This window comes from Chenopodium quinoa, unplaced genomic scaffold (assembly GCF_001683475.1).
Source record: "Chenopodium quinoa cultivar QQ74 unplaced genomic scaffold, ASM168347v1, whole genome shotgun sequence".
In the NCBI taxonomy this organism is placed as follows: domain Eukaryota; kingdom Viridiplantae; phylum Streptophyta; class Magnoliopsida; order Caryophyllales; family Amaranthaceae; genus Chenopodium; species Chenopodium quinoa.
The window spans coordinates 2,755,817-2,769,117 of NW_018745281.1; the positions used below are offsets into that span (position 1 = coordinate 2,755,817).

The 13,301-nt window shown below is 29.9% G+C and overlaps 1 protein-coding gene across 1 annotated transcript; it reads left to right on the top strand.

The window, feature by feature from the left end:
- Positions 1–9,239: 9,239 nt before the first annotated feature.
- LOC110711493 (transcription factor bHLH62-like) lies at positions 9,240–12,421 on the top strand. Its single transcript, XM_021889891.1, has 8 exons — positions 9,240–10,346; positions 10,524–10,718; positions 10,828–10,893; positions 11,017–11,085; positions 11,198–11,269; positions 11,364–11,594; positions 11,716–11,797; positions 11,911–12,421. The coding sequence occupies exons 1-8, from the start codon at positions 9,609–9,611 to the stop codon at positions 11,946–11,948; spliced, it is 1,491 nt and encodes a 496-aa protein (XP_021745583.1). The 5' UTR covers positions 9,240–9,608; the 3' UTR covers positions 11,949–12,421.
- Positions 12,422–13,301: the final 880 nt, after the last annotated feature.

The following is a 13,301-nucleotide window of genomic DNA, read 5'->3' on the forward strand; positions in this document are numbered from 1 at the left end:
AATTTCAGTTTAGCAAAAATGAGTTTTGATAAAATAATTTTAATTTATAAAAAATTGGTAACTTTAGAGAAGAAATATAATAGAGAATCAGTTAAAAAATATTCAGTTATATAAAAATAATTTCAGTTCAGAAAAAAATAAAGTGAAGTGAATAGGGCCTAAGTCTTTTGACATACGAAAGTATATCATCTATAAAATTGCAATATTTTACATCTTACGCCCAATGTATTTATAGATTTAATCACAATATTGATCCATTATCGTTTCCTCAAAAAAATATTACTCGTTTGATCTTATTGAATGTATAAATGGATATATGGAGTCGAATCTAACAAGGCCACGTACAGGTTTATAATTTCTTTAATCGTAAGAGTGTGTTTGGATTGAAGAAAATAGAAGGATATAGTATCTTTCATTTGGATAACAAATGAGGGATGAAGGGAATTGGAGGGGGAGAGAAATAAAGGGATTAAATTGTAAGAAATTAATCTCTCTAACAATGGAGAGATTTGGAAAGAAAACTCATTATTATTCTCTCCCTTTCCCTTCTCTCCTCTTCCCCTCCCTCCCCTTCTTTTCCTTCCCCTTTCATTACCCAAAACACACTGTAAACCATAGTCAAAGTTGGTCAAAACAGAATTTGTTAATAGTGCATAAGTCAGTGTTGCAATTTTCGTGTAAACAGAAGAAGTATAAGGGAGGGTTGAATTGGAATGGTAGTTTGGTAGTGCATATGAATTTACACTTTAATTTGTTGTATAACTTTTATTATTAAGTCCATCTTTTCCTATTTTATGGAAATAAGACTTTTATTGTGAATTTTTTTTATGTGTTTACCAACAACCTATTTCCAATGTTTCTAATTCTTGGAAATTGTATGTCTTGTGTAATGGAATGACTACCAAACAACCATTTAAATTTGACAATGCATAAAACCGTCTTCCATCCCCACAAATAAATATATGATAAATGAATAAATAAAGCTATTGAAGAAGGTCATCCTATGGGGTTTGGACTTTGGGTTTGTTATAATATCTTAGCTAGTTGATGTCATCAAATAAAAGAAAGTTGGTGATTAATGTAGTCATGTAAGAATTAAGGTTGTGTTTATAAAAATCATCCAATTCAAGTGTTTGATAAGTTGTATTACTTGCATTCCTTATAAAACACCTAAATCAATAACAAAAGTCTAATTTATGTAATATGTTTGTAATAAAGGAGAAAATAATAAGATTTTGTTATAATTCCAATTGACAATAGGAAGTTTCATTCACCAACTATAATTATTTATTGACAATTCTTCTGCTTAGCATACAACGCGTGTGAAGTTCACACTTACACTTATAAAACACTAACACGGCTAAATCAATTTGCTATTTTCATAACTACTTATGATGGAAAAAAAAAGTTCTAACAATATATGTTTAACGTTCACCCTAATAATTTTGAAAATTTTCAAAAAGGACAATTGTCTTCTTAAATCATTGGGCCCAAGGATTATTGAGTGCAAGATATATTAAAATTGTTAGGCAAAATGATTGAATTTTAAGATTTACCATAATGTACTAAATTTAATGCTTGTGAATTGCATGACCCCTCAACTAACTTGTTCCCGAAGTTATTTCTATCAAAAATTTAGGAAAAAGAAAAAAAAAAAAAAAGAGAAAAAAGAAAAAACTTGTCCCTAAAGTTTTTGACCCTTTCCTTAATATTGACTTCGCCGACAGTTAAAAAAAATATACTATATAATAAAATCAAAATCAAACCATAAAATTTCTCAACTTGACACAGAAGCAAATCATATGATGGTTGAAAATGAAGAATAATGCACCAATACACAACTATCATAAAATTAAATAAATTAATTTCTGACAAACATTTCTGACATACTAATTAAATTTAATGCAATGACAAATAAGATAAAATTAATCATGTAATTAAAAAAATTTAAGCATAGTCTAATCATTATTTTCCCTAACATCTTATGATATATTCCACTTAACCTTTGATTAGAGGATACTTCCTTTTGTTTGATTATAGGAGCATATTAGTAGTAACAAAATTAAACAAATATCAAATGATTAAACTGCAAAGGTCGGTTAAATTAGTGCATTATAACAATAATGATTCTTTAACCTCGGGTTCTGTGCCCTCTAGCCAAGCATGTATCGCCACGTAGCCGTATTAAAACTTTAATTAGTAATTAAATTTATTTTAGTCAATTTGCTTTAATCTGTGTGCTCTAAATGATTGATGATCACGTTAGATCATAGGCTCAAGTAAAGACTTTTGATTGATTTCATAATTTATTTGTTTTGGTTGAAGAGGGTATAAAGTCGCTTGAATGTAGAAATAGAGTAATTATAATCGTATTTTTAATGTTTCGATCTCTTTAAATTTATAAAGCATTATATTCAACCGAAAAGTTAAGTTTTTACAACAAATTTTTTTGTTTTATCCTTCTTTTCTCAACAATTGTATTGATATTGAAATTATGAATGAGATTTAATGTTGGAGGTTGGACCAATATAATAGAGCTATATATACGGATAAATAAAGGAATTGTCCTAAATGGGGTAGTCTATTGATTAATAAAGCCATAAACATATTTCATTATCTTCCCTAATCACTTGGTAAGTTAAAAAGACTCGGCCTCTTAAAATCATATTACAAATTGAATGAACCTTCAACCAACTACACCAACTCTCGATTTATTCTACAATCCTATATATAGTTGTAATACGATGTGTTTTCTTATATGATAGATTAGCGTATGTATTGTAATGTATATGCCGACAAGGTGAAGCATATTCAAGTTGATGGATTAAAAAAACGTTGAAGATAGGAGAGAAGTTGGGCGGTGATGAGTAGTAAGTCAAGCAAAGGAGAGGTGTTATGAGGGGTGGTTGGATCTTGACAATAATATTATATTCTGATCTTCTTCGTTATTTGATTTTGCATGAAAATTGAAAATGCATTGCATTTTAACTGCTTCTCATTAACTTGTTGGTTTCTAACTCTAACCAATTGTCCAATTGTGTGTGTAATAGACTAATAGGAGCAACTAGTATGTAAATTATTATTCTATGTAGGGGTTTGGATTTTTTTTGGTCAAATGTAAACACAATCTTTTTATAGTATTACATATGTATTTGAGCATCATAGCTAGGTTATTTCATAGGGAATATCAAGTAGATAGCTTAGGCTTGGAGGTTACATTACTTTTATTGATTAAAGCTGGTTTTTTGGAATTTCATTTTACAACATATCAATATATAACTCCCTTGTTGGAAATGAAAGGAAAACACAATAATATGAAAGAGGGTATATACAAGTATAAATGAGTAGTGTTCAATATGCAACGACCGTAGATTTTGTTGAAAGCTAAGGAAATTTTTATATGCTTAAATTAGTATGTATTTATCAGCTAGATTATATGTTATAGTTGTTGAATGATTTTTTTTATCAATAATAAATCAATCTAATTGCTAAATAAAGAACATATTCAAATTTGAGGTTACATCATAATAGTGTATTTACTTGTACTTTCATAAATAAGTCTTAAATGGAGATAATTTGAATCTTATAGAAGAAAATTTAAATAAATTGATATGGAAAATTTTAACTTTTTATTTCTTCTTCCATATTGACCTGTCGCATTAAATCCAAAGATTAGGCTCTTCTAAAGTTAATTAAGTTTGATTTAGTAAGAAAATACATAGCACTAATTCAATATGCGCATTCATGCTTGTCACCCGGCCCCTAATTATGCTAGTTGACATATACTTGTACAAGATATATGGTTTCTGCTTAGGCTTAAAACACAAACATTTTACAACTACACAAGTTCAATGTAAAAAATCTACAATACAAAACTTGAAAATGATGAAATAATCATGCTAATATTTGATGACATTTACTATCGTTTATATGGATCATATCTCGATCAAATTAATGCAATGAATACTAACTTACATAGAGTATAACGTTGGATTTTATAAATCATAAATTCATAATACATAGTACATAGTTGGATTTGATATCGTACCTAAAAATTGACTTAGAAATGAAAATAATAAATAAGAAAAAAAAAATAATTCAAAATGAATGGACGAAGAAGAAGAAAACACAGATTAAATTTTTAGGTGCAGAGAAAAAGAAGAAAAAACAGATGAAAAAGGCTGGCAATCATAGTTAGAGTTAGTCACCACCAAAACCCAGATTTGGAATTGTACGATAATTAATCTAAGGACAAAAGCACCACACGCTTTGCCAGCCTTTTGCATTTCTTCTTTTTCCTTTCTCACTTTTCTTAATTACATTTCATTAATTTATTAAGTACCATTTTTATTTATTGTAACAAATAAAATATAATATAAAAAGGTACATATGGAGTAGCATTTTATTTGTTACCTAGCTAATTCGGAGTATAAAATATGGAGTAGGTTAGGTTAATAAATTAATTGGTATGTAATTAAGATGTTTTCCTCGATATGATTATATAATGCTTATTAACTTAGATAGTTAAAGTTTAAGGTGTTATACCTATTATCTAACACATGAGATCAATTCTCGATTATGGTTATACTTGTATAATTTACTATGTGGCTTTCTTCACACCAATGTGTGTAGTGTATTATGGTGTAATATCAAACTATGGAAATTCAAGTCAGAATTGATAGGTAAGAGTTGAAATCATTGATCACCATGACTAAATTACTATGCTCCTTTAAACTTTTGATTGAGTAGATTTAGTGTACATATATAGGGTTTCGGTTGGAGGGTGGAGAGTATCAGTTGTGTTATTTATTTATTTATTTATTGAACAATTGTGTTATTTTATTAGATGAAAAGCAATGTGTCTTTCTAATTACACACATCAAAATTATAGGAATTTATTACATGTATATCATACTTATGAAATTATTGTGCTTTGTGAAATTTATATATGTAGATAATTGTCTTTGAAAGCCATCTAGTAATAATTGACAACAATAATAATCAGCTAAATGATTTATGAACTATAGATGAGGTTTTGAATAATCACAAAGCACTAAACTTTTGCCTAATAAATCACTTGAAAACCTTACAAAAGAATAATTCACACCTACTCAAAGGTGCAACTACTATTACTAATTGTTTAACAAAACGATTAATTTAGTACATATATAAACTATAAAAATAGCAAAACAATAAGTACATACGTACATTAATATGGCATTATGTTATACAACGTATGATCGTTATACAAACTTTTATAAACAAACCACAATTTTTAATGTTTATTAACCTTATATTAGCAAATAAGTCATCGTAAAAGTACATTTAGTGGCAATAACTTATTCCATGATTGTTCACACCCTATGATTCACACATATCCCAACTTGTCCAAATCATATTGATGATAAATTTATATTTTTTAATTAGTTCATTATTACTACTATTATACAATATGTAGATTTTAAAGCAACAAAAAAATGATATATGAATGTATGTCGACACAAGCTAAAAAAAGAAGTAAGAAAGTTGACCCTGAACGGCTGAACGGTCCTCAATCCACACATACAGTAAAGTTTTATATATCTTTTATTGAATTAGTTCAATATTCGCGGATCAAACACTTAGAAATAGAAGGCACCGGTAAGGGCATACACCTCCAAGCACCCTCAATTAGTAAAAACTTAAATTTAAGATAAGAGTTTTATCAAGTAAGTCAAACTATAGATACACATATAAATAAACGAATCTCGCGTTGTATACATAACATCTTCGTGGCTCTTCTTCATACACACACACCAAAAAAAAAAAAAAATTAAAGAATCATGCAATATAAAATCCACTTTAAAAAAATGGTCAAAATAAACTATAAGCTAGATGACTGATCATAAAAGAAAAGGGAATTAAGATTGAAATTAATTAAAAAGATTAAAATTGAAGCCACGCTATCTACAACCTTATTTCCTGCTGTTATGTCCCTTAATTCCATACCATATATTAATAATTAAACTAAACGAACCAAATAGTCAAATATATACATTAACTTAAACTACAAATTAAATAATAAATCCATAATTAAATGGTACTTAATTAATTAATTATAGTATAATTAATAAATTTTACAAATAAAAATGAAGTTTCCTACTCCATGACAAACACAACCAATATCGTCCTGCGCCAGTTAAGGCCAACTTCACCCCTACCACACAACTTTAGCTTCGTACCTCTTTCTCTCAGACATTCCTCTTTTCATCTTCCTCATCTCATCATCTACTATTTTTTTTGTTTTACTTATTTATTTAATTATTAATTTATTTGTTTTTATTTAATTATTGATTAATTTAATTTTATTATTATTATTATTATTATTATTATTATTATTATTATTATTATTATTATTATTTATGTAGACTCAATTTTCCAAGTACTAGTTTAAGCCAAGAAGTTTCTCCTCTTGTTTTAGAGTCATTATTTGTAGACTTCTTTATTGTTATTTTGTACTAATATGTTTATTAGTCCCTTAGATTTTAGTCCTTTTTTCAAAAAGTAAAGATATTTATGTTAGTTCACCCTTATCGATTGTCAATTATTTATCGTATAACTGTATAAGCAAGCTAAGTCTTGGTAAGTTACTCGAAATCTAGCTAAGGTTAAATGATATCTCATCTAAATTGTTGTAGTTCTAACTCTTTAAGTCTCTGTATACACAAGCTCGACAAATTTAAGCCTTTTATAAGGTACTCCGTAGTACTGTATATAGTAATTAAGTTAGGTACAATTAGAGAAAGTGTTGTGGCTTGGTTGACCTTCAATTACATAGACGAGTCTAGCTAAGCTAGGGGGTGTAGTCAAGGCACTTTGTGCTTGTGTCGACCTTGGTTTGAGCTCAATTTAATCTCAAAAATTGTTGGCTTGGTTTGACTGAATTGGATATTACAATTTAAAATAAAACCAACCTTTGTTGATTAAAATAATATATTGGTCAAAATGATTTCAATGAACAACCAACTATACGATTACATCAAAAATTTTGTGAAAGTGGAATAGTAAGCTATGGCTTACACAATGACGATTGTACATAAATGTCATGGAATTACCACATTATTTTAGTCGAGCTAGGTATCTTGTTGCGAATTCCAATTACATTTATAGTAGAGTCATGAATGCGAATAATACCTTAACTAGCCTTTCTTAATAAAAACTCCCAAAAATAAATCCTCAATGAACATTTCTAAGCAATCTATAATGAATGATGATAGATAGATATTGATTTTGGGTGCTTAATTACTCATTTGTACAATTTTCTTTTCATGATTTTACCCTTGATTGAAAGCAAAAAATTACCCAATTACTTTTTTTTTTTCTTTTTTTTCTTTTTTTTTTGAAGGCAATTACCCAATTACTTAAATTTAAAGGAAGCCTAAAAAGATAATTATATGGTATAATGACATTGACTTTGTAAAATTTTACTGTTAACTATGTTAAGTGTGTTGGAATCTCAAATCAACTAGAAAGGCTGCAAAACACAAAAAAGAAGAGTTGGTTTGACGTTAAAGGCCCGGTATTTACCCCACCGTCTATTACGGCGTTTTGGCCTTTAACGTTATCTATTTTTTAATTTTATTTTTCTTTTTATTTAACCTCCCAACACAAATTTAGAAAGGAGGGAAAAAAAACCAACATCAAAACTAACACCATTCTTTTCTTTGTTTTCATATGGTATTTGGGAGTTTGGTTTTCTTGAAGTATGCGGGTCCTAAACTTTGATGCATAGATGTATGTTAAATGTAGTTCTTACTATTTTTAAATATACTTACTGTGTTTTTAACACAGTGTTTACATCATACTCCCTCTATCCCTTTATTTTTGCCCCATTATCATTTTTTGGGTCAAACTTTGAAAACTTTGACCATAATTTACCGTTAATCTATAAAAGATAATATAGTCATGAGTGATCTTGTTAGATTCGTCTCATTGTATATATTTATTAATATCATGTTTTTATAATTTTTACGTATATGAAAATAAAGATATAGACGTTTTAAAATGCGTCTTGAAAATCGCGCACAGTCAAATAAAACAAAAAATTAGGGACAGAGGGAATATATGTTGCGTATTACGGATGCCTGTCATTCATGTATATATTTGATACATCATCTTTTGTGCATTTGGATTATGATATAAGTGTTGAATATAGGTTGTGGCTTTTTAATTAAGCTGATGTAACTAATGTCATGTTTTAGAAGTCATGAGGAGAGTCACTGTAGTGGCTTAATATACTTACTTAACACTATTTTTAGTTAATTTTGAATAATTTTAATAGTAATTGTTGGTTGATAAGTGAATAAAGTTTAAAAAGAAATGTTTAATAATGTATAAATACAAGGTAAAAAAATAAAAATAAATAAATAAATAAAATTTATGCTCTATTTCAATGTTGTTGGATAGATATTATGAAGTATGATTTAAAGCTCAATTTATAAGTTATGTCATATGTTGCATTTAATAATAAAACAATATTAACAAAATTATAGTGATGACATATAGAATTTTTGTATCAAGTACTCTTTTGTACAAGTGTAACTCATGATGTAGATGATTAGGTTTGTTTCCCATCTGCAACATAACTAAAGTTACGCGTTGTTATGAGCACAACACGAGAAGAAAGCTAAACTTGAAAAAAAAAAAACAGCTAAGATAAAGGGAGGAGAATAGTAATTCCGAAAAGTACCACCAATAAAAACAAATCATCTCAACACGACCAAACTATAGACATATTTCTTCCACCTAATGAACACTTTATTTAACATTCTCTTTAGAAGTTGAATCGACTTGATCCAATATTAGCGACTTTGACATAATTTTTCGACCTAATGACTATAGACTTGATCAAAGTTGGCCCAGTTCAAAAAAATGTTGGATTTGAGCAAATGTTTTGGGATCGAATTTCAAGCCTAGCTCAACTTTTTTATTAAAAATATTGGGTTTTGGGCAACCCAAAATTACATTTCTAGTTAAAGATTAAGTCCGCCTCCGATTTTGATCCAAAAACCCGTTTTTTTTTGCCCAAAACACCGAGTTTGAATAAAGTTAAAAATTAAATCCGACCTTTTAGATCATCTCTAGTTTAACCCCTTCACCCAAAACGAACAAACTCTTGAATAGAAAACACCTGACTCAACTCACAACCACCACCACCACCACACCACCACTACCACTATTGAGTATTGACACCTATGAATAAAACAATATTACAATAAAATAAATCAATGTCTAAACTTTTCTACTTCCATTGCATACATAAAAGATGAAAAGTAAAACCATTAATCAATGTCTAAACAAGAAAATAATTAATTAAAAAAGAAAAAATTAAAAAAAAAAAAAAGTTGAGAAAATCTGGAGTATTTCTTTGTTCCAACTCTCTTTGCTTCCATTTCACTTTCCTCATTTTCCAATTTCCACCACCTCTTTTCTCTCTCTACTTTCTCTCTCTTCCATCACTTTCCATCTCTTCCCCATCTCTTTATCAATTGAGTGAACTACAAGTGCTTCACTCTTTCTCTCTCCTAAATCCCTTAAACTAAAAACTCACAAATTCAACCCAAAATTCAATGGAAAAAGAACTAAATTGCTCAAATTTGATGGAAATTTCAGGCGAACAGCTCTCAAATTGCTATTTCCACCCTAATTGGGAGAACTCAATTGACCAAAATGACCCTTTCGAGTCCGCCCTCAGTTCCATTGTATCTTCCCCTACAACGGCGGGTGTAGCTTCAAAAAATGGTCCTGGCGAGGGTACGATGATCAGGGAATTGATCGGACGGCTAGGAAGTATATGTGATTCTGCTGGTGAGGTCTCACCACAACAATCCTGCATTGCTGCTACTGGAAATTATAATAATAATAGTAATAATAATTCTTGTTATAGTACACCCTTAAATTCTCCTCCTTCAAAATTCAATCTTTCTTCTTTAATGATGATCATGGGTAATAATAATAATTACCCAATTCAATCTAATTTGGGATCTTTTAATGCTGACCCTGGATTTGTTGAAAGAGCTGCTAAATTATCCTGTTTTGGAAATGGGTTTGATGATTTTGTGGGTGTTAACTCTAATACTAATCATAGATTGGTTGCGAAATTGGAATCTGGGAAATTATCTAGGGTTAATTCTGATAAGAAATTGGGTGAAAATGGTGAATTGGGTGATTCAAGAGAAGGTTCTTCAGTTTCTGAGCAAAACCCAGGTGTTGAAATTGCGGTTAAACCTCAAATTGATCCAATTTCAAGGAAAAGGAAGTCTGCTTCCAAGGCTAAAGTCAAGGATACAACTCCCAAAGATGACAAGGTAAATTTAAATATTTTTTTTACTATTCGGGATTAATTAATTGTCGCGTTGATAATGTAATTTGAATAGACTAGTACAGTACTCATAGTAATAATAATAATAATGTGACAACTAAATCGGGATAGTGTTTTATGACAGGAATACTCATTTATTGTGTTGAATTTTGGTTTTGGTTAGGTTGAGGAGGTAGAAAATGAGGAATCAAATGCCAAAAGAAGTAAATTAGATGAAAAAGATGGTAAAAAGGAAAATACAGAGCAAAATGCAGGGGAGTCAAATAAGGAAGTAACAAAGCCTGAGCCTCCGAAGGACTACATTCATGTCAGAGCTAGGAGAGGCCAAGCTACTGATAGCCACAGTCTTGCTGAAAGGGTAATATTTTCGTGCAGTTTTATATTAATTGCAACATTTTTTTAACACGTATATTAAGGTTGTGGATTTTTATTGGTGGTCTTATTTGTTTGTTTATATGGATGTACAGGTTAGAAGAGAAAAAATTAGTGAAAGAATGAAGTTTCTTCAAGATCTTGTTCCTGGTTGTAACAAGGTACTTTTTTTTTTGGATTGCTCAATTTTATAGATTTGTACAACTTTTATTATCATATTTTGGGTTGATTTTTATATAAATGATCATGAAATTGAATGTAAATTTCCTATTTTTGGCTCATAGGTTACAGGAAAAGCAACTGTTCTTGATGAAATCATAAATTATGTGCAATCATTGCAACGCCAAGTTGAGGTATATTATTTTGATTTATATTATAAAGTTAATAATTAGTTGTTGCTCAATAATTGTTGCTTGAATGTGAAATTAGTTAAAATTGATTGTAATAATTTTTTTTCCCCTGCAGTTCCTTTCCATGAAATTAGCTACTGTGAATCCTAGAATGGAGTTTAACATGGAAGCTCTTCTCTCCAAGGATGTAAGTTCTTTTGGCTTGAATTCGAGTTTTCGAGTGGGATATGTTCTTTTGTCAAATTTTCTGATCAATTTTTGTTAAATTTTGGTTATTTTAGATGTTTCAATCTAGAGGATCATCAGTACCTCAAACAATGTACCAAATAGATCAGAATTCAGCAGCACAAGCATTTCCCTATGGTTACCAATCTAACCAGCAAATGTCACTACCTTTGCCAAATGGTGTTGAGAATCCCTTCCCAGCTAACCCAATGAATGTTTCCGGAATCCGGAGAAATCCGAGCATTCCGATGTCCTCGATCGAGGGATTCATTGACTCCATCACTCAGGTACATTGCTAATGTCTTTAAGAAAAACTATCACTTTTACTCAATGATGATTAGCATATGGGAGCTGTTATCTTGAACATAGTTCTGATTTGGATTGTTTGATTTTTCTTGGTTGTCTTAGCTACCAAATCTTTGGGAAGATGATCTCCAAAGTCTTGTTCAAATGGGAATTGCCCAAAATCAAACACAAAACGTACCTGCAGGTGAGATTAATCTTCGAAAAATTCATGTAAAATTGTTCATATGGTTAAAATTTGTTGGATGCAAATTCTTTTTGACTGTTTTCTAATACAGCAAATTGGTAATTGATCTATAGGTACATTGCCAAATGGTCAAATGAAAGTTGAGCTATGACCCTTATAAACTTCAACCACTTTGGCCTTACATTTCAACAAGGCCAAACATGTATATACCGAAATTGTTCATTTGGACAGACGATTCTACGAGCAAGACCAAGATTCAATCCACCACCATGACTCGATATTTCTCTCCCCATTCAGGAGATTGCCTCTAAGCCGATTCATTTTTTTCTTTTCGAGAATCATTAGAAGATAACTCTCGAAAATTTGTATAATCTAGAAACTAATTGCTATCCTAGAGATGGGAAAATTCTGTATTATCAAATGTAATAGATGTAGCATAAGTTGTAGCAGTAGAGACATATAGGGATTGGAGTTCAACAAGGTTTCAACCGGCTTTTGACACGTAAAGCATTCATTCCCAACACTATCTTGTAATATGAACTTACTACATTGCTTATCCATTTTGTTTGTGGCTCTAATTCTCAAACTTAATGAAGATATATATATTGCCATTTCCTTTACAAAGCTTAGTTCTTGTTAGAAATTGAAAGAGGCTTGAAATGGTGATGATTTATAGATATATCTCTTAGCTTGTAGATCACCATAACCTTGGTGATTTTGTGAATTTCATTGTTTTTTCTTCCATCAGGTGTTCCTTAAAGCTTTTAACACTCTGGGGGATTTCTTTTTCCAACTCCGGGATAAATTTTTTGACTGTATGAAAATTTTCTAACTAAAAAGGAAGATGAATTTGTGATTAAAATTCCAATCATAGAGACCTAAGACGTTTAAGAGATGTTCATGCTCCGATGAGATTGATCTCACAATATCGTAGTGAAGATCATTGGGATAGACTATTCATCTTCAATAATTAGATAATGTTTTGAACTCAATAACAATGTGCTTGATGTATTGAGGAGGAAATTACTGATATGTTCTACCCTTTCTCTCTTAGTGTTGTGCACTACACCAAAAGCAAAACACCATCTTGCATAGTAATTCAATATCTTTAGCCTTCACCTTCTTGTCCAATGACAATTCACTAAGTCGATAAAAAAAAGTTTTTTCCGGGCAAAATTGATGAGCAACTCATGAGTTCATATACTTTATATAAATCTAAAAAAAACACCCCGATATTTTTAGATAAAGACCATCCATGTGAATATAACATGAACGTGACAAAAAATTAATTGAAACGATAGATAAACCTAGCTAGTGTGAAGTGTCTAGGTGAACTCCAAAAATTCATTTCCCTTGAACCCTTTTTTCACATCAACAAAACCATAACAGTTGCAATGATAATGATATATCCTATTACTGGTGTCATAATCAAGATATTAAAAGCAAAATTCAAAAGTCTTCATTAATTGGCTAAGGATAATATTGAGTGATGTTAATAAGATTA

What these genes read in the sequence shown, in the direction of transcription:
- LOC110711493 (XM_021889891.1), top strand. Translation starts at nt 9,609, where the DNA reads ATGGAAAAAGAACTAAATTGCTCAAATTTGATGGAAATTTCAGGCGAA. An exon ending in TTGTTCCTGGTTGTAACAAG is followed by an intron (nt 10,894 to 11,016) that starts GTACTTTTTTTT and finishes TTTGGCTCATAG; the next exon opens with GTTACAGGAAAAGCAACTGT. An exon ending in AACACAAAACGTACCTGCAG is followed by an intron (nt 11,798 to 11,910) that starts GTGAGATTAATC and finishes ATTGATCTATAG; the next exon opens with GTACATTGCCAAATGGTCAA.